Source organism: Carassius carassius, chromosome 11 (assembly GCF_963082965.1).
Source record: "Carassius carassius chromosome 11, fCarCar2.1, whole genome shotgun sequence".
Lineage (NCBI taxonomy): Eukaryota > Metazoa > Chordata > Actinopteri > Cypriniformes > Cyprinidae > Carassius > Carassius carassius.
Window position 1 is genome coordinate 5,358,357 of NC_081765.1, and position 22,199 is coordinate 5,380,555.

Here is a 22,199-nt window from a genome sequence, read left to right on the forward strand (position 1 = left end):
TTTATAAATCACTGTTCATGTAATAAAACCAGTCACGTTGAATAAAACACGAACGCAGCTCCTTTGTAGCAATACTGGCAGTAATGCATTGTTGTTTTGTATGTTTTCCCCCATTACAAATTTAGGAACATCTCCATTTTTCATTATGTCTGTGTGTGTGCTTAAAAAAATGTTTTACAGGAAGTTATATTGTAACAGAACGTCACACGGATTTTGTAATGTATTTAAAGCACCTATATTGAATAATTTCGAACACTTGACATAAAGTCACGCTAATGTTTGCCACCGTGAGCCAAATGACTTTCATTCGCTGTAACCTTCATTATTAATCAACGCTATTATTTTTGCACTGTATTGTGATATTCTAAATAACTGACAGTGTTAGGATTTTCTTTTCTATTTCTTTTTATTTTACGTAGGCCGGTTTGCTTTTTGAACCTATATTTCACAAAAATAGCGAAGCATGCGATCATTTTACATGGTGTAATATATATATATATATATATATATATATATATATATATATATATATATATATATATATATATATATATATATACAAATCGTAGTTTGAAATTAATAGCCAAGAAATTGATTGGGTTATCTGCAAAAACTGTTATTTTATATTCGTTTAATGCAATGCCTATTTATGACTTTGCAGCACTACTGTCACATGGGCGTGTCTAAACATTTTACTTTGCATATCACGTGATGGTGCATTAACAAATCAACAATTACCTTTCTCGTATTGTTTAGGGGTTACTAAAAACGGTGTTTAGAAGCGATCGGGCAAGTTCGTCAGAAATGTGTGAGCACAATCTTCTTAGTTCTGGGTATGTTGCTCCCCTTTTGAATTTTCACTCTCCAGACTCGCTGTACCTCCAAAACTTACGAGGCACTGGAGTCCATATATCTGGGCTCCCGCAGATGTCCTATGGTAGAAGAGAGGTGTGCTCTCTCCCGTGGACTTCTCCAAGTTCGTGCACTACTCCGGCCCAGAGCCGCGCCTACAGTGGCAACTCTCAGCCGTTCTTTAGCAGTTCAGCCGCTGTGAGCGCTAGCCTCAACACTCACAAGAAGGGCTCACTGGAGGAATCCGGGAGGTACTACTTCCAAGATGTCAGCCACAAATCAGAGGAGCCTGGACGACCTAATGCAGCTTACGCAAGTGACCAAAGAATCACTGGCTCTGCCAGCAACGACGTTTCAAACTCGGAAAGGCGACAGCAGAGCAGGGTGGCACAGAATGAACTGAACTTCAGTGACCAGCCAGTGACTGATGGGTCAAAGCAGTCTGTCGGCTCCAACGCTCAATTTCAACCATCACTGAACAGCCAGACCATCAGATCAGCCTTCTCTGATGGTACGCAACTTTTGACCCTTTCGTCATAGAATCCAACGCTGTGTTTAGATGTCACTCGGTGATCTTGATTTCATCGGATTTTACTCTGTAGTCTTTATATGTGTGCTTCTTGTGCGATGTATTAAATGTTTGCTTTTGTTATAGGCAAGTTCAGCCATAATTTTATTTATTTATTTTTCAATACCGGTTTGTTTCTCAGAAAAACATTTTGTCTAATAAAACATGCCCCATGATAAATGAATAGATGTTACGGGGTAATCAGAGTTATGGTCGCGTTTAATAGTTAACGTCTTTAGATGAAGATACTAATTCAGTGACATGAAAGAATGATAACGAGTGCACTATTGGATTTCTCTCTCTCTCTTTCTCCTCCCCAGGATTGCCATGGTGTGCCTCACAGGTTAGATCAAGAAAAAAGAGGAAACCTTACACGAAGCCACAGTTAGCCGAACTGGAGAACGAATTTATGATTAATGAATTTATTAACCGACAGAAACGAAAAGAGCTTTCCGGCAGATTGGAACTGAGTGATCAGCAAGTGAAAATCTGGTTTCAGAACCGCAGGATGAAGAAAAAAAGACTTATGATGCGCGAGGATATCTTCACTGTTTACTGATTTTATTATTATTATTATTATTATTATTATTATTATTTACAATCTAGAGTTTGTTTTTTATGTGATGACATCATTCATACATCTTTTTAACATACAACAGACTTTTCTTATGGAGATCCAAATCCACCAAGCCCTTCTATCTGAAAACGGTGAAAATCTGAAAATTGTCAGACATTCCAACCATTCTAATACTTTTGATAAAACCACATTTGTATCTTCCGATCTAAAAAACACAAGTTGTATTTTAGCAAAAAGTGTTATGTGTAATATTTATTAAGTGTTGTGTAAATGATGTATTATATTAAACTTCTGTGTGCGATAATTGTATGAATCCGTGGTGATTCTAAAATGCTCTAATAAAAGCAGTGGCGCCTCCAGTCCAAGCTCCAGTTCGTTTATTAATACACAAACTCCGGTGTGCAAATATCTTTTTTTCTATGACTCTCCATCATGTATTATTATTGTAGTTATTATTATTAATGAATTATATATAATCGAATTAAACTAAACTTTAACGAGCAAACAAAGTGCTGTAACTCTGCGTTATGGTGTATAGGTCAAAAGAGGAAATGGACAATAAAAAAACGCTTTTATTTATGTGTACTCTAATAAATTAGTTCAAATTACTGCAATAATGTTCGTATTTCTAGAAATAAACTTGCTGATTATTCGTTGGAATAATGATTGGATTATTTATTTTGAAAAGAGTGTATACTGAACAGGTAAATCAGTGGTACCATCATATTTATTGCGTGCGAATACAACACTGGCCTATACGAAACATAAAAAATAATTAAATAAATGTATGTCCAGTGACGTGGACATAAAGGTTTGTTGTATAGGTTTTGCAATCCCACCTTTGGATATTTTTTCGCAACTTAAAGTTTTAACGCATAGTTCAACAGCACTACCGTTGTACACATTCAACACACATATATTATTATTACTTGTAAATTATTATTATCATCATTAGTATTATCAGGTATTACAATTTTAATTTAAAATACATGTTTTCTGAATATCTTATAGATAATTAAAAACATACATTAGAAATAAATGAGACAAAGGTAAGTTTGGTCCAAGTTAATTGTCTTTACAATTGCTACGAGTGCAATAAAGACTGAACTGTGTTAAAAGACTGAACAAGCAAGAAACAAACGCAATGGAAATTTCTGGAGAGCACTGCAAGACGTTTTTCGACCGCTGTAGAAACTGGGGGCGCCAATACAAAGTTAAGGTCAAGTTAGTGACCGACATTGACAAATAAAGACAAATATAGGAATCATCAATATATACAGTAGTCAACATTGGAAGTGGATAAAAAAATTAATCAAAGTTGTCCTAAGACAAGAATGCATGTGTGTGTGTGTGTGTGTGTGTGTGTGTGTGTGTGTGTGTGTATACATACATACACGAGTTTGTATTGTTATATATATTTGTACAAGACTTTGTTGCCCAACTCTTTATTTATTTGATGCGCTAATGCTCAGCTCAGTTTACAGGTTTATATTATTGCGAGAATTATTAAAAAAAATCCTTGGACATCGACTGGTAAACAGACTGCTCTTTTCTAAAAAATCAGTGTGTTCAAATTAAATCAGATGTTTATTCTGGAATGGTTAGTTTCTGTGCTAAAATTTTAACTGTGCTTAAATTTACCGATAAAAACATTATGATCATTATAGGCCACTATAGGCAGGTTAGCAGATTAAAGTTGTTGCATTGTTTTTGTATTGCCTGTTGTATTTTAAATCTGTTTTAAATTTAAATTTTGAGAATATTAAGATAGATATAAAATACAGCAGGCAATACAAAAACAATGCAACAACTTTGAACTGCTTTGTGGTTCATACAGATTTGAGACATGTATATGTGGGGTGGGGGATAAATAAATAAACGGTAAATCTGTAGCTTTCCCAGAGTCTCTCGGTATGTAGAAGTCACTATTTACCTCCACTCAGGACACTAAACCATAGCACATCCTTTTGCCTGTGCAATAAAATGATTTGGCTGACGGTTGTAGGTGATTGCCGAGTGCGCATTGTCTCAAGACGACAGACGTTCAAAGCCAGAACAGTTGTTTTGTACTTGGCAGTGTGAATCCGTCCGTCTTCCTGTTCTTCCCTTTGGTTACTGCGTCGAGGAATTTTATTCAAATCGTTACAAAATCGTTTGACTACTTGATCACATTATCGGACTAAATTGCAGATTTTACTTCAGGCTAAAAAATAAAGGTACAGTTGAAAATGTTATTACCCTTTACTATATTTTACCTTTCGTCCTTTTTGGAAACAGTGACTAAATGTTTACTTTCTGTAGACTGCGAAGAATAAACTAAATCGCTGACATTTGGTCATTGCATTACATTTCTGTGTTTCTGTGTCAGCGCCCAGATTTTTTCTCTACGTATTTTCTTTTTTTGCCTTCCTTTTTCAATTTTTCCTTTGTCTTGAATGTATAGTCTAAGTTATAACAAAATATGGGCTTTCCAAGAATTTTTGTAAAATAGCCTACAGATTCAGAAACATACGTAAAGATCGTGTTTAATGATGTGCCGTGCGTTTTGATCATAAGGCATGCAAATCTCAGTTTCAGAGTATAGAGCGGTATAGGGAGAGAGTGAAAACCTTGCAGTTTTGCTTCAGTCGTCAAAGTTGAAGGGTGGCTGGGAATCCTAGGAAAATCTTAAAGCAACTGAATAGTAGGCTACAACTTAATGTGATGCATTGGAAATAAATTGCTTAATGTTATGATGAAGGTGCTTTATTTCATGAACTATTTTATGATTTTAATCAAAATATTTGATTGGTATTTCTGTGATTGCTTACTAATGCCTTGTACTACACACGGGAAATCAACATGGGAGTTTCAAAAATGTAGGCAACCAATGACCTTCCTTACGCGGTTACCTATGAGGCGCTCACTTAATGACTGATATTGATATATGGTGATTTTTGTTCCCGGATCACATGACACAATTACCTCAAGAATCGATCAAGATGAGAATTGCACGTCAGCGTACGTTTCCGATTTTTTCTTCCTCGCGAGTCCTATCCACACGCATATGGTGCAATAGATGGACAAAGTTTACCAGTCAAGCAGACGATTTTTCCTCTCTAAGTGAGCAATGACGGACTACGAGGATCGCAGCAACTGTGCATCTAATATGTATTTACCGTACTATGTTTCTGCTCCTGATTTCTCATCGGTCTCTTCGTTCTTACCACAAACTACGTCGTGTCAAGTCAATTTTCCCTATTCTTCCAACCTAGCGCAAGTCCAACCTGTTCGTGAAGTGACTTTCAGAGACTATGGACTGGATCATCCGAGAAAATTGCATTACAGGGGCAATTACGCTTCGTACTATTCAACGGAGGATATAGTGCACCGGGATCTCCTGCAGTCATCAAAAAGAGCTGAAATGATTTTTAAGAACGATTCCATGTATAGCCATCACGGTGGTACTAACTCCTCTTGCAATTTTTTCACCAACGCCGGCCGACATGGGGTACTTCCACAAGGATTTGATCAGTTTTTTGAGACTGTTAACTCTGAGAAGCCCAACCCTGAGCAGTCCAAACAAAAGCCAGATACGAGTGTCCCCGGAGATGCTGCATGCAATGTTTCTACAGACAGCGCGGAGCAGACCAAACAAGACCCTACAGCAGCCGTGGAGGAGGAATCCTCAATATCAACCTGCGATGAAGAAAAGAACAACGGCTCAAGTAGGTCCACGCTTTTAACGGTGATCATTATCGGCTTTATCGGTTAGCTTTTATGTGCCGCTTTATAAGAGTGCAAAAGTTTATTTTGACTATTGCTATATATATATATAGCTAGTAAGATTCTCTCTGCTGTTGTAAAAATCTTTACGATGTGGAAGGCGCTTTCATTGGATCATTATACATCTAAATAGGCTATATGAAATGCACGCAATACAAACTCTTATTTATATATGCTGATAATTCATCTGCAAATATGTTGTAAAGACAATATGTTGTAATGATCGTGCTGTGAATCCAGAAAGCACGTGTTTTAAAAATCTCAGGCCTGTTGCTTGTTTCAGTAGTAATTCGTTGCATTACCACAAAAGATTTTTAACATAAAAAAGAAACACTTTAATCGAACTGAAAACAAACACGGATTACTCGTGTGCGCGTGCGTGCGTTTCGACATAAGTGTGTGTGCGTGAGCGTGTGGGCCGCTTGCATGCTTGTGTGGATTTCATCTTGTGTTGTTTTGTAGTCTGTGTGAACATACTTTAGTTTTTCCGATTGTGCTGTCTTTGTAACTGCAGTGAGGATTATACAATAATCTCGGCATTAGTATCTGAAGCATCTAACTTGTAATGCCATCTCATGAAGCATCTGCAGTTGTATTGCAACTGAGTTAGCCTTGAAATTCACTGTAAGGTAATCAAGTTACTTTTCTTTTTATAGGTACAACAAAGTCCAGAAAAAAGAGATGTCCATATTCGAAATACCAGCTCCGAGAACTTGAACGAGAATTCTTTTTCAATGTGTACATAAACAAAGAGAAGCGTCTGCAGTTGTCCAGAATGCTCAGTCTCACAGACCGACAAGTGAAGATTTGGTTCCAGAACCGAAGGATGAAAGAGAAAAAGATGAACCGAGATCGTCTCCAATATTTCACTGGAAATCCATTGTTCTGAAAGCCATGATATTGGCCGATGAGACGATGAAACGATGGCTATTCTATTATGTCATATTTGTTGGACATCATCCAGTTATTTTCACGTCAACTCTGTATTTTACAACTATGCAAAATACTTGCTATCAAAAATGAATGTGATCTGCGATTAAAATTCGGCACAAATGATCTACAACAGTGTATTCGCGATGAAGAAAAGGATCAGTTATCAGGAACATAGCTCGACAATCTCGTCATACTTTGTGTTAATGGAATTGAAATGCAGTAGCATTGTATTTGTATTTATTTATTGTGTTTTTCATTGTTCCTCGAAGTACATCCAATTAATACACTGCATAAGCAGCAATCCGTTTGGTTACATCAAGAGTACGTAATTACATTGAGGTAAAACTGTATGCATTTATTCGTTTGAAGCATGTAATGTATCTATGTATTAAATAAATAAATAAAAATACAGCAGATTTCTATCTATTGCTGTGACGCCTCTTGTGTGTGATGGTGGATAGTACGCGTCTAAGTCAGAAACAAATGTAATTATTTAACAGATATTTGTTGTTATTCAATAACATTTTAACAGAGTTGCATTTCAAACGTATAGGCCTAGCCTACTTAATTTTCAGACGAAAGCTGAAATTTTGATTATTACTGGAAGAATAAACCTGCGCTAGAGAGAGAACTATTTCCACTGGTAACTTTATAAGTTTTTGACTGATTTCTTTCCATGTATGTTGTTTTACACTTAGGCTATTTAGTAAACCTTGAACAGACAGTACAATAAACTCTGGGCAGTAAATTAAATTGGGGCTGTTGGACCCTCTATCCACTTCAACTGCGACTTTGCCCTGAAACACAAAGGGTGCAGATGTTTTGTTTTTCTGTCTAGGAAGATGTGAACTCAGTATGTGCACAAATACAAGAGATAATATAATATTAAGGTTTATGTTGCAAAAGAGGCCTAGTCCTACGCATTGCACATCACCGTATTTCTACAAGCGTCTTCACGGGTCTGTTTACGTCAAATGTAGCACGTGAAGACGTACAGTAACCAGCTTTTCTTACGGTGGTTTACAAAGTTAGATGTCCTCAACAAATGTAAAAAGTCAAATGAAATCTTGCATTTGAACTTCTGTAATGTCAAGGTCGTCACCCTTAACCTTTTTGAATAAGTAAAGGTGCATTTTTTAGGCTTCTCTTTGAAAAACTACGCCCTCTCAGAGGCGCCGCAGTGCACCACGGCGCAATATTGCCGATGCATCCACTCACACTGACCTGCCTTCAGAGGCCTCCGTACAGTTACCTCTGGACTAGGTTAAATTGCTAGGTGATATGCTTTAAATAAAACCATTAATATCACTTCCTCCTTAAGGTTTTATGCAAGGATAACAATAGGCTAATATACGGATATGCTTAAAGTACAAAAAAAAAATACAAAAGACATTATTTGTTGATTTTAATCTCATCAGTAGACATTACTTACTCTGTGGATGCAGAATATAGGCCTACTGGAAAGACAAAACTGACTGCTAGGCAAATGCAGAACAAGCTCCTTTTATTTCCAAGATGTGAGTTTCCTAAAAGTTTTAGCCGTGTGTAAGTATATCCAGTATTTTTGTGTGTTTTGAAATATACTGACTGTCCTAATAAGGAATCTTAACATAGACATCCCTTTGATTATTTACATTTAGTGGATACTGCTTGAAGCCACGAGAGGGCGAACGTACAGCAATGATCTGACCTGGTGCTGTGTGTTAGCTGTTCTTCAACACAATAATGACTCCTGAGCCGAGTTTTGTGATATAATATAATGTTTTTATGCCCGTGTGCTGTTGATTCACTCTTATCATTAATTAGATTTATGCTCTTGCATAGGCTATATAGAAAAAAATAAAAAATACATTTAAACCCGGGAAATATATTTTCGTCGCGTATAAGGATATCTTTCTCTGCATAGTTGGGGAGACAATTTCAGTAAACATCTGCCTAGTCTCAGCCTTTTTGGGAGACGTCCCGTTCAATAAAGAGATCATACTACATAATCAGAACCGCTACCAATAATAATAATAATAATAATAATAATAATAATAATAATAATAATAATGTCCGTCGTTGTTACATCATCTTTAATAGAGCGTAGCAGACAGATTTAAAACGTAGCCGACAGATTTTTAAGGGCTTTACCAGCTTATATATATATATATATATATATAAAACAGTTTCCCGGTAGACAGCAGGCTTGCATGCAATGAAAAAACTAAAACTAAATAATAATAATGATAATGAAATTCTCCTATGGATTCTAGCATAACGTAGCTGCAGTCCACTACTTATTTAGCAAATGATTAAACTGTACGCATCTCTACAGCATCCTCTTATTAATCGTAGGTCTTTTTAAATAATTATTATAATCTTTTTAAGGGTGATTAAACAAATTAAATGAACGAAACCGTTCTCGAAGAATTGTAGTATTTACCTTTAAACACATAGAGGTAAATTATGCATTTCGCATATTATTATAATAGTTTGACGTGTAATTGTGAAAGGTGTATACTTACAAATATGAAAATTGTGTACGTGCTTGTTGATTATCTCTGTTTTCAGATGTCAATCTGATTCTGTATTTTTCTTTAGTGATTCAGAAATTATCTAGAAAAATTGACTTGTGTGTACTATTTTTAAACTAATTTACGTAAGTGTATCCAGGAATCTGTGTGTGCTTGCATTTTATGCTTTGTTAAAATTATATGAAGAAATTGCACATGATTGTTCCTTAACCTAAAATCATTGTATGTTAAGATATCTATATAAACAAGTTCATAACTCCGTATAGATATTTTTCTATTTGATTATTTTGTGTATATAAAGACAATAGTATTCCTTGTGACAATGGATCAGACACCTGTAACAAACACACTGATTCATTCAACGGCAAAAACAGCATTTTATTCTGCGTGCGCATTTGCATTGTATCAGTTCTGAAGCAGCAAAGCAGAGATCATTTGTTAAAACTTATAAATGCTGTTTAATTCTGCAGACATATTTGCATATTTAGTTAAATTTTGATAATGTTGCATATAAGATGTTAGTGCTGAATAAAGATGTATTTTAAAAGAAAAGTTTAAATGATTTAAGATAGCCTACACGCGCATATAAATGTATTCATTCAAATAAAAACTCTTCACTCTGTACATTTAAAAGAACTGCATTAATTACGAACAATTCATAAAAGATCATTTAAACCTGTGATTTGCGCTATGTATTTTAAACATATAGCCTACCTCACATCTTTATAATGATAAGGTGAATGATAATGTAATGGAATATATGTATGGATAACATATAATAAATATATGTCTGGCTAAAATGATTTAACAAGTGCAAGATTTATTTCATTTAGTTTAGAAAATAACAAACATTGTATTACATGAATTATTAAATAGTAATCACACTGACATTTTCTTTGCGTCCGATCAAGAGTTCTAACTGCAGACAGGCAACATCAGTTGTGTAGATTAAAATATAGATAATGATAAAATCACACATAGAAAAGTTGAATCACAATTTTGCCTTTCACCATTAATCCAGTAATGCAGTCTGCGGTGTTTGGGCCCACGTCCGCCGCCTCATTTTCTTCTGCATTGTCCTCTGCTTTTTGCCAAGGGAAACTGTAAACTACCAGAAATTCCTTCTGTGTCTGCCGACATTTCTTGTCTTGACCTTGAATCGGAGTTAAAAGGAATACAAAATAGATGACAATAGTCATTTTATTTCCCTGTTCTCGCTCTTTGTTTCACAATTTAGTCTGTATTAGTCCAATTTCGTCCCATTTTGTCTTAATTGTATATGTTATTCTGAAAATGCATTTAACAATGTTATTTTGCCCGTCTTGGAACCAATTTCAAGTCCTCGTTCTAGGTGTCGCTGTTGACCACGTCTAAAGCTTCAGATCGCATGGCAGCGCGTCCACGTGACGGGGAAGAGCCTGCGTCTCAAGGCCATTTTCAAATTTCATTGGTGAGAGCGTCATGTGCTTGCAGAGAGACTCTCTGGGTTATACAGGGATTGTTTTGCTAGATATGTCAGTTTACAGAGGACACTTCTCAGCTTCTTAAAAAAAAAATCCAAAATGTCCTTTCCCAACAGCTCTCCTGCTGCAAGCACGTTCTTGGTAGATTCATTGATTGGGGCGTGCAGAACAGATTTTTATTCCAGCAGTAACATGTACATGCCAGCCACTGCAGAAATGGGAACCTATGGAATGCAAACCTGTGGACTCCTGCCGTCTCTTGGCAAACGGGGGGAAGTAAACCACCAAAACATGGGCATGAACGTCCACTCGTATATACCTCAAACTGATAACTGGGCAGATCCAAGCAGGTCCTGTCGATTAGATCAACCGCTCAACCAGATGTCCACCTGCACATTTTCACAAAGCATAAAAGAAGAAACGAACTGTTGTATGTACTCCGACAAGAGAGCAAAGGTCAGTTCGTCCGAGATACCCGCGTACTCCAACCTGATTCCCGAAACATGTTCCGTTGATAGTCCCGAGATTCCTGTCCCTGGATATTTTAGACTAAGTCAGACTTATGCGACGGCGAAAAACCTGGACTATGACAGCGAGACGGTGAGCCCGAGCACTGCGTTAATGCAGCTGAACAGGGTGACTCCAAAGGCGCAGTCAACGCCCTTTGTCGAGGTGGAAAAGAAGCTTCCGCAAGATCGGGACACAAGGAGCTCTTCCCCTGCGCAGACTCCGGAGCCCAAAGTCAGCACGCTGGAGGAGAAGAACTGCTCAACTGAGGCGTCTGTCTCCAGCCCTGAATTGCCACACAGAGAAGGCAAAGGTGGGTACAATAAACGGAGTAATCGCGTCTTGGTGTAATGCGAACGCCCCGGCATCATAAAACCTAAAATAAAACACAAACAACCCGAAAGTCGTAATGTTTAATGGGAGTCTTACTCAGGTTGCAGTAAAAGCCTTAACAGGAAACAGCGCTGCGAGCGCGCGTTAACATCAAATACCTTTTGTTGCAAGTGGCTGTGGTCAATATAAGAACAGTGAAATATATTTGCAACTTCATCCATTCAGCAGGAAAATGAATGCAATTCTAATGTAGGAACCATTTGTTACTAACTGCAACATCGTTAGCATAGCTTGGCAAAATCTGATTTTTGGTGCAGTAAGGTTAAATACACAAATTTGCGTAAATAAAAAGCGCATTGGTTATAAGGAGTAATCAAGCTTATTAAAAAGATTAAATGTAAACCTAAAAAAAATATTTCAGTAAAAGTATACTATATGCTACAGAGATATAGGCTAGTAGCCTAAACACTTGAATTGTCATTATGTGCTGAAAGACCAAATGAGGCCACATATGGGCTATTATTTGACTCAGTACGTTAATTCTAATGATCTGTATGTATAGGTTTAATTATGATTACTGTTTTGACAAGCATGCTTGTCTTTTTTTTCTCATGTAGAAAGAAGCATCTTAATTTCCCTTTTTTTTTTGTCTTGCTGTTCGCTCACTGTGTTTTTGTTTTGCAGAGTCTAAAAACGACACACCGATGAGCAACTGGTTAACCGCGAAGAGTGGAAGGAAGAAAAGATGTCCGTATACAAAGCACCAGACCTTGGAATTAGAAAAAGAGTTTTTATTCAACATGTACCTGACTCGGGAGCGCCGTCTAGAGATAAGCAAAAGCGTCAACCTCACTGACAGACAAGTGAAAATCTGGTTCCAAAACCGCAGGATGAAACTCAAGAAGATGAGCAGAGAAAATCGTATTCGTGAACTCACATCAACTCTCACTTTTTCGTGAACGTGCAAACAGGAGCATTTCAAAAACTTACCTCCCGTTTCGGTCCATCTGTGTTCTCTTGTAAAATATTGACATGAGGGCAGTGTGCATTGTTTTGGCTACTTTCACGTTCCAATGTTGTGATCGTTGCTAAATCGTTATCATTTGTTGCTACATCTTTGATTGCATTTGAAATGTGAAGCCTTGTGTATTTCAATATGTTTCACAGGGTATAATAGTGGTGTTAGGTCTTAACTTATAATAAGATAGATTATTATTATCATTATTATTATTTTTATCATTATTATTATTATTATTAATATTATTATTAATAATAATAATAATAATAATAATAATAATAATAATAATAATAATAATAATACGATAGAAACAGACTGTTCCGAGAGGTTTCATTTCAGCGGGGACAGAGCAAAAATGTCGCAGAAACCTTTGCGGTAAAAAAAAAAAAAAAAAGGACATGAAAGCAAATTTGAAAGTAAAGGTCACTCATTTATCTGAAATAATTACGTATAAAGGTTTCTGTATAATAGATGTTTAAATATGTCTGTATCAGTGCATGTTTGTGGCATGTGGTCAGTGGACAATAAATTCATAATATGTCATAATAGTGTTTGTTGAAATATTTGTATATAATAAAGTTTTTAAACCACGGTTTATATCTAGAACATAATACAATCCCCAATACATCCCCAAACACACACACTCAAGAGAACACTCCACTGATTAAAACCCCGTTTGTAAAATATATGAGCAAAACAAAGTTATTTAAAAATATGATCTTATGTTAAAATATATTCCGTGTTTGAGCCTGAATGCATGTCATTTTCTAAATTTATTTTTTGTACTTAAATTATGTTCAAAGACAAATTAGCAAATACAAACTAAGTTACAAATAGGCATACATGTCAACTGATATTTGTTTGAAAAATTATGGCCATATCCTATATCTTTTACTTATGTTTTTTGTCCGTTGTTATGTAAAGGCCCAAAACTATTTTAAATGTTATGGTCGATGAAAAAAAAACCGTGGAATTCTTATTTCATAACAAGTCTTGTTTAACAAGTCCACTTTCCACAAGTCTAAACATTATATTACTGTTCTACGTTTTTTTCTCTGTAGCACTGGCCACTCAATCTCTAATGTGCATGCATACAAACACACACAATGTCAACCATGCTTTGTTAGGCACAAGCTCAAATATGTGGACACAGATGGGAACGTAAATTCCAATATTGAAATTATTTTCTCAAATCAGGAAGAAATGTGCAATGAACTGGGTTTAATCTCTCTTTACACAAATGGTCTATTCGGTCTAAACCTTTTAGTTCTTTTATTGTAAAGTGACGTAGCAACATCCGCTTTATTACCATCATCATAGGCTACTGTCGGCACCTCATTCAGTGCACGACGTACATTATTATCTAAAAAGGCGAGAATATTCCCAAATGTATTATTATTTAATGACAGACACGTGGATCAAGACACTTTGGAATGCCCAGAGTCTTTTTTTATAAGGTAACATTAATACATAATCAAATACACCTCATAATATTTTTATTGATAGGCCTAAACATAAAAAAAATCTGACTCGCTTTTCAATAAGGACCAAAAACATACACAAATATGACTTCCTGTGTCAATCTTATAACACCTTACAGTCATTATCAAACTTACAACAACTGAACTGCAGATCTTAACACTAAAGCAGCGAGGAGCGTTTATAAAATATGAGAATCTGTGAGGCTGCTGTGGTTCGTTGTTTTACAGCATGTTATTACATTTATTTTACGAGGACTTGCAACTCGGAACTCTATAAAAAACTTTACAAGGCTAGGGCATGACATACCTTATGACGAAATTTTGCAAGATTTTACACTGAATCGTTCGTTAAGCTATCAGCGGTGAGGGCTACCACTGCAATAAATGTATGTATTAGTATGACCTTGTTTAAAACAAAAAGTATTGGTTTAAACCATGCTCAATGCATAATATCACTACATAGTTAAGATTAAAAATATTTCTTATCTTATTTTTTTAGAGTACAAATCAAAAACGCCGTTATCAGCGGACTGATTTACTCTCTGTATTAGTAAATATGATCACGTGATTCATGTAACCAATCACTGGAGATGAAGGCAGCAAAAATACTATGGTTGTTCAGAGGCAAGGTTCCGGAAACAGAGTAACGGTTTATATGAGTTTGAAGGAATCCAAAAATGTCGGGTAGTTCAGCTCTCAGTAGCTATTATGTGGACTCTATTATGGGGCACGACACGGAGGATGTGTACGGAGCGCGTTATGTCCAGGGCTCACACACAGTGAGGCCGTCAGGTGTGGCGGAAAATGCGGACTTCTCCTCGTGCAGCTTCGCTCCAAAGTCAGCCGTGTTACCTGCGTCCTGGACCTCGGTTCACCAACCATCTACTGCTGCTGCGTCCGGACTTTACCATCCGTACGTCCACCAGACCCATCTTTCGGACAACAGATACGTGCGCTCCTGGATAGAGCCAGTCTCAAGCCATATCTCTCTATCGGGGCTCTACTCCAGCAGTCGGCACAGCGGCACAAAGACTCCAAGTTTACCCTCGAAAAGGACTGAGAGCGCTGCTTTTGAAACAGAAACAGTTCCCGAGTTCAGCTGCAGGGCTGTGTCCGAGAGCGTAGACAAAGCGACTGAAGAAACGGCTGCAAATGATATTTCGAGTCACGATGAACCTAAAGACGAAAAACAACAACTTGACCCAAGTAAGTAAAATGAATTGCCTCATGATTTACAACCTTCCAACTGTCCTAAACTGGAGGTTTTACAAACCTATAAATGTGTCCGGGCTCTTATCACGGGCCGAAATATTGCCTTCGTCTGTAGGCTATTGTGAGAATGCTATATATCAGAGGTGGAAAGAGTACAAAAATATTCTACTCAAGTAAAAGTACCATTACATTAATGAAATTTTACTTAAGTACAAGTAAAAGTACCAGTCTAAAAAATCCACTCAAGTAAAAGTAAAAAGTAGCTCATCTAAAATTTACTCAGAGTAAAAATTACTTAGTTACATTTTAACCAGTGGGAGGGAGTCAAAAATGGGACAGGCCAAGGGTGTCAAACTCAGTTCCTGGAGGGCCACAGTCCTGCACAGTTTAGATTTAACCCTAATTAAACACACCTGATCCAGCTAATCTAATCATTTAGGTTTATTTGAAAACTACATGATATGTGTGCTGGAGCAGGGTTAGAACTAAACTCTGCAGGGCTATGGCCCTCCAGGAACTGAGTCTGACACCCCTGGGATAGGTCTATTAATCTCAAACTAGTTGTTTTTAATTAAAGGAATCAGTTATTTAGAATAATAAAACATTTGGGCTGTTACCAGGCAAATCAGTATCAACAAACTCATCTTTTCAATACAGAGGAAATGCAGAAGCTTCATCGGACGTGACATTTAGATGTATTACACTGTTTAGTGCAGGACAAGAATGCATTTAACCTGCAGTTACAAATGCATGAATAAAGTTTTGATATGCCAGACATAAAATGTTGAATACTCATTTGAAATTATAAAAACTTAATTATAAAAAAAAAAAAAAATCAAAAGATACTTTAAATGTGAAATTAAAATGGCCAGTATGTGTCAGCTAGTCACTGTTAATAAGTGAGTCATTGCGATTGAACCAAATCATTTAAACAGTTGATTCATTCAGAAACGAAACACTGTCATGTTGCTCAGAGATGCAAAATTTTGCTTTGGTGGCTGTGTTTGGAATAAATTTTTGTTGTAGAAATAGAGCAAAAACAATGGCAATATGGTGTCTAAAACGCAAGTCTCTTAGTTTACTGTCCTGTTGTAAAAAAAAAAAAAAAAAAAAAATATATATATATATATATATATATATATATATATCAGTGGCGGCTGCTGGTCTTTCAAAGAGGGGAAGCTCATTTTCGGCCTACATTATAACCCTCTGATGGTCTTCATTTGTAATGACACTCGGGGTCTTTTTGACCCCAGACAATAACATTTCATTTTGTAATAGTAAAATATTTACATTTTTTACAAATATAATTTTACTCTGTTCATTTATGTTTTTACTAAACTTTGTACAGTTTTTGGAGGATTTAAATCTTTTACATTTCTATAAATAAATAAATATTTATTTAAATAGGCTTTTTTTTTTTTACAAAAAAAGAAAAAAGCATTTCAGGTAAAATTCACTTCATAAAAGACCCAGATTTCTAACTTTCATACATGGGGATACCATGGATAATTTTATAAGGTTTAATGTAAGATTTTTGCCCATTTTTGGGGAAATTCAGTTTAAAAATTGTAATAAATCACTTTAACCACTAGATGGCTATAGTGTGTGTGTGTGTGTGTGTGTGTGTGTGTGTGTGTGTGCGCGCGCGCACATTTTCAATCTGTCTTAGTTACCAATTTAATTTTGTGGTGGTTCTGCATTTTACAAATATCAAGAAATATTGCCGCAGTTTGTCTTTCGAATACACTTGAGAAATCCGCGATCATGGGACTGAGCGTGAAACAGCTTCGCCGACTTCTTATGGTGCAGACCGCTGTCAGTCAAAAGGAGATCGACAGATCCTCCAATCATCACGCGGAAGCCCAGTCTTCATTCACCTCCAGAGACGCTGAGCGTCCGTGGGCGGGACATAATCGCAGCATTTATCCAATGACCGTCTAGCTTCGGAGCACTGAAAAAAACTGTTCAAAGCAGCCCCATTGAAGTCAATGGACGCTCGGCTTCAACAGGGAAATGCACTGTGACGCTACGGGAATGTATGAGAAGAAAATCGAGTCAGCCGACATGTAGCTGATTAACACAATACATAATACACAATAGTACATATTTGACCGTTGGGTTTTTTTTACATTAGAGGGGAAGCTGAGCTTCCCTTGCAGTCTTAAAGAAATCCCCACTGATCTATATATATATATATATGTGTGTGTGTGTGTGTGTGTGTGTGTGTGTGTGTGTGTGTGTGTGTGTGTGTGTGTGTGTGTGATTATGATTTTTAGAGGAAAAGACAGCATTCTTTGTGTGATTTTGATTCTAAATGATTTTGATTGATTTCATTCTAAATGCATTTCAACAGACTGAATCACACAGTGAAAGAACACTCTAAATGCGCGCGTACATCATTAAAACAACAATTATGATATTATCGCAGACAATATATATCGCACACTCCGCACCAGTCTTTTTGGCTAATTTGTGCAAAACCTCTTGCTAAAATGTCAAAGCATCATTTTAACCACCAATGCAATGACGCAATTATTTAGCTCACCTCTATATGCTTACGTGGGGTTGATGTCTTGTCGAGATTTTATAAACTGCTAGTTTGGTCTCCCTAGGCAAGCACAGCATACACAGCATAATAGAGCATACATATGGCCATGGGTTCACTTCATTTCCTTGAGTTCAACTTCAGAATATGATGGGGTTTCGTTTTCAGCGGTGTCTGCACCACTAACGCCTGTTTTGTCCGTCTGCATCTTTCTTGTGATTTTAGCGCCAGTTTGCCCTCCTGCCCATTATTTACTGACTTTTTTTTTACTCAGTAATTAATGTGTTTTAAAATGTAGCGAAGTACAATACTTCAAACAAAATATACTTAAGTAAAAGTAAAATTACAGATTAAAAAAAATACTTAAAAAAGTAGAAGTACACAAAAAAGCTACTCAATTACAGTAACGCGAGTAAATGTAATTCGTTACTTTCCACCTCTGCTATATATATATATATATATATATATATATATATATATATATATATATATATATATATATATATATATATATATATATATATATATATATATATATATATATATATATATATATAGCATTCTCCATATATATTATTGATACATATTAACGTTTATCTCCCTATATTGCCATTCTAAAGAAGTGCTCTAATCAATTGTGGACGTAAAGCTTATTTACGTGTTTTATTTTTACTATTATTTATTTTTTCAGGCAACCCTGCAGCAAACTGGATCAGTGCAAGATCAACAAGAAAGAAACGTTGCCCGTACACAAAATATCAGACTCTAGAATTAGAGAAGGAGTTCCTTTATAACATGTATTTAACGAGGGATCGTCGTTATGAAGTTGCACGAATCCTGAATTTAACAGAACGGCAGATTAAAATCTGGTTCCAGAACAGAAGAATGAAAATGAAGAAGATGAACCGAGAGAGAAGCAGCAAAGATCCTTAGTGAACAGTGTGCTTCAACTTAATATCTTATAATGCGAATTACTTGAAATTAATGGTTATTCCACAATAAATTATACCTTAGCTTGGCTTAAAACACCTAAAATCTGTTTCCTAGATCCATGGTGGAGTAGTTCAGGATCTGATAATTCAGTGTCCTATATTTCAAAGTAAAATTCAGCGTCGGATGTTACTTATTCTTATTCATAAAAATCCTACCACTAAAATGTCTTATAGGCAATTAGGATATGGTTCGTGGTCTGATCAGTTCTTAATGTGCTGAGCTGTAATTATGTCCATAATGCATGCAAAACCTGCTCTTCACCTTCATGCATCCACATGTGATAATTTACTGTGCCGTTTATTTCTGTCTGTAAATTGGACATTATGTACAATCTCATATTTTTAATCTATCGTTTCAGAACTAGTGTATTTCAAGTTGAAGCTCTTGCTGGTGTGGTAGATGCATCAACACGGTCTAAAAAAGAAAAAAAATATTTCCTTTTTTTTTCACAGTGAAGCTTCAGTGTTTTATAATGAATTTTGGTGTAGACAAGCTTTGTTAAATACTCTACACGTGCACATACTGTGAAATTGTTTGTCTCTCTTTTTAGACCATGTTTTACAAATAAATTGCATATGTACAGACATGTATAATAAATATGTACAGACCTTTTAAATAACAGACATGCATTTTATAAACGGTGCTTCCACCTGCGACTAGGATAATTTTGTTTCATGCTGAACAAAAAATACAGGTTCATTGTTAGTCAATATAAAAACAAAAACAAAACAAAAAAAACCTTTATGATTAGAAAAAGGTGGTGCAAAGGACCCCAATTTATCGTCAAACCTGTACCAAGAATTGCTTTAGAGCAGGGAGAAATTGGGTCCAATAAAGCTATAGAAAGAGCTAGACGTCTGGTCTAAATGAATTTATGGTATAGGACTGAATTGCTCTTCTCTTTGAAACTAACCTCACTGGTTCTTTGTGTCTGTTACTTGCACACAAAAACGTAGACACTTCTACGAGGCGTCTGGTCTATTGATGGTGAGACTAAAGCAACATCGACCCCCCAGTACACTGAAAGTCACGTTTATTCACGAAATGCATCTCTACAAAACTTAAAGCTGACAATCGTTTGGGGTGTTGCTATTACAACAAAACGCAACAGGAATGTTTTCATCTTAGAAAAAAGGTCGACATAACAGCATATTATGATAGCAATTAAATACTAATGCAAGCTGAGTAAAGATAAAATTATCAGCGTCTAAACTAATATCAGTCATGCATTCGTTACATCAACTATTTTTGATTCTGAACAAATAAGACTTCAAAATATAGGCCTATTTAAATGTCTGGGAACGTGACTGCAAAAAAAGAAATGTGTGCATCCAGCAATTTCAAAGAATGCGAGATTAAACCGGTGTGCACATTATTGCCACTAGATGGCATAGCTGTTCTGTGAAAATAAAGGGCCGCCCGTGGCTGTGCACACTAACTTACAGGAGATAATCAGATATCAAAACAGGGTAACTACTGGGAAATAGGTTAAATTCGAATTTGCTTTCAGAAAGTTAATATTCCTGGACAAACATATGAGTTCAGTTCTCCCATGGTTAAGGTGCACACGTAGTTGCAGGGTCTGTTTTGAATTATAATATGGGTTGAGAAAAGACAAGCAAAGGAATTTGGACATTGAGCATGGATATCTCAGTATGGAGCACTGTGTGGGTTAGTTATGGCTAAATAGATAAATGTATGTAGATGAGGGATTATATTATTATGATATGGAGGTTCCGGGCTCTCTATGAAATGTGGATTTGCTTATTATATTAATAATGACCTATAAAAATTGGGCTACAGGAGTTTATAAGGTAGACTACTAAGTGAGGTTGCTACAGTTTATTTCACTTTACTTTACATAATGTTTCTATCCTTTCAACTAACAGCACAATAGAAATGGAATCACCAGGAGAACAGTCATTTAGAAATGAACTGTAAAAATGAAGGCTTTACTCAAAACAGCATACAGCAACATGTATAAATGTAACAAAGCAGTTTGTTCTATCTGTTTTAAGCAATAATGCACAGTGAAAAACCAAATCAACTAAAAACTAAATCTAGTTTTAAATATTTATAAATTTGTTGTTACATCTGAAACGTTACACTTTTTCTAAATATGCCTAATGCTGATAATTCAATGTTTCAACAAAACAACAGTTTCTAATAACTATTCTTATTAGTAGTAGTAGTAGTAGTAGCAGTAGTAGCAGTAATAGTAAATGAATACATGCAAATGTAATGAAAGCAGTAGGCCTACACACCGAAAAAGCATAGCATTTCGCTGACTCCAAACATAGATGGAAGAGAGCAAAACATACACTTAGTATAATTTTCCTTTCCCTCTTCTCCCTCCCTGTCTGTCATGTGATCTATAACTAAAAGCAAACCTGTCCTGAGGCATGCTGTAGCTCCCTGACTGCAGAATTTGGCTGTGGGCCTGTTCACCAAATAACATCAGCTCTCTCAATCATATCTGATTCCACTGGCGTTTGAAACGATGAGTCACCAATGAGTTCTCACTTTGTCGACCCTTCACATAACACACTGGACGAGGCATTTTCTCCTGCGGATCAACATTTTCACAAATGCTGAACGGAAGGCATGTGATGGAGTATTGCGACGGCCAGCTCTGATGCAGTTGGGAAATCTGCGACACAGAGCGCCAGTTATCAGTCGAATCCCGGTGGAATTACGTGTCACTGTGAGTGACCGCTCTAAATTTTACGCACACGATAACTTTCAAAGACAGCGGGTCTTTACGACGCTGCGAGAGACCCGGTCGCTGCAACACCGAGCCTGTAAATCGTCCCTGGCTCGGAACCAGCGGGCCTAAATCAGCGCGCGCCTGCGTCTCAGATGTTCCCTTGGATGAGACTTCAAGGTTGTCGGCCATACAATCTGTTTTCAGATTACCGTAGCTATAGCTTCTCTTTGATTATAAAGGAGTTCCCTTTCAAGACCCCCCCCCCCCCCCCACCACCACCATCACCTCTACATACATACCCACTGTTATTCAATACTAACCTGAATTCAATTATATATTTCTGTAAGATATATGTCTGTCCTTAGAAAATAGGATTTTACAAGTAGGCTACCCTGAGTGAAGGTATTTATGTATTTTATTTTTTATTTTTTATTTTTTTATTTTTTGGTTTTGTTTCATTTATTTATTTTAGTTTTAATTTAGAATATTCAGAAGCACTCATGCACTCAAACATTCTTTTTTTCCACTAGTGATATACGCAATAAATGACCCCGCGTAAAAAAAAGATATAAAGAAAAAAAAAGAAAGAAAAACCTGCATCTTAAATAATAACTAATTTACTCAGTGTTATTTGAAAAATAGACATGAATAATTTAAAAAATATATAATTTTCATTACCCTATATATTATTCGTGTCAGAATATATAAAATCGCGATTTTTGTATT

The 22,199-nt window shown here is 36.2% G+C and overlaps 4 protein-coding genes across 4 annotated transcripts; all 4 read left to right on the forward strand.

The window, feature by feature from the left end:
* The first annotated feature begins 770 nt into the window (after positions 1-770).
* On the forward strand, positions 771-2,124 carry LOC132152367 (homeobox protein Hox-D12a-like). The gene is made up of 2 exons (XM_059561130.1): positions 771-1,363; positions 1,741-2,124. The coding sequence occupies exons 1-2, from the start codon at positions 805-807 to the stop codon at positions 1,977-1,979; spliced, it is 798 nt and encodes a 265-aa protein (XP_059417113.1). The 5' UTR covers positions 771-804; the 3' UTR covers positions 1,980-2,124.
* A 1,905-nt stretch (positions 2,125-4,029) lies between these two features.
* Positions 4,030-12,786, forward strand: LOC132152662 (homeobox protein Hox-D10a-like). The gene is made up of 3 exons (XM_059561445.1): positions 4,030-4,213; positions 10,563-11,494; positions 12,199-12,786. Exons 2-3 carry the CDS (start codon positions 10,774-10,776, stop codon positions 12,471-12,473), a joined length of 996 nt encoding a protein of 331 aa, XP_059417428.1. The 5' UTR covers positions 4,030-4,213; positions 10,563-10,773; the 3' UTR covers positions 12,474-12,786.
* On the forward strand, positions 4,542-7,121 carry LOC132152663 (homeobox protein Hox-D11a). Its single transcript, XM_059561447.1, has 2 exons — positions 4,542-5,704; positions 6,419-7,121. The coding sequence occupies exons 1-2, from the start codon at positions 5,107-5,109 to the stop codon at positions 6,649-6,651; spliced, it is 831 nt and encodes a 276-aa protein (XP_059417430.1). The 5' UTR covers positions 4,542-5,106; the 3' UTR covers positions 6,652-7,121.
* Positions 12,787-13,607: 821 nt separating the features above from the next.
* LOC132152664 (homeobox protein Hox-D9a-like) lies at positions 13,608-19,348 on the forward strand. Its single transcript, XM_059561448.1, has 2 exons — positions 13,608-15,219; positions 18,465-19,348. Exons 1-2 carry the CDS (start codon positions 14,691-14,693, stop codon positions 18,704-18,706), a joined length of 771 nt encoding a protein of 256 aa, XP_059417431.1. The 5' UTR covers positions 13,608-14,690; the 3' UTR covers positions 18,707-19,348.
* Positions 19,349-22,199: the final 2,851 nt, after the last annotated feature.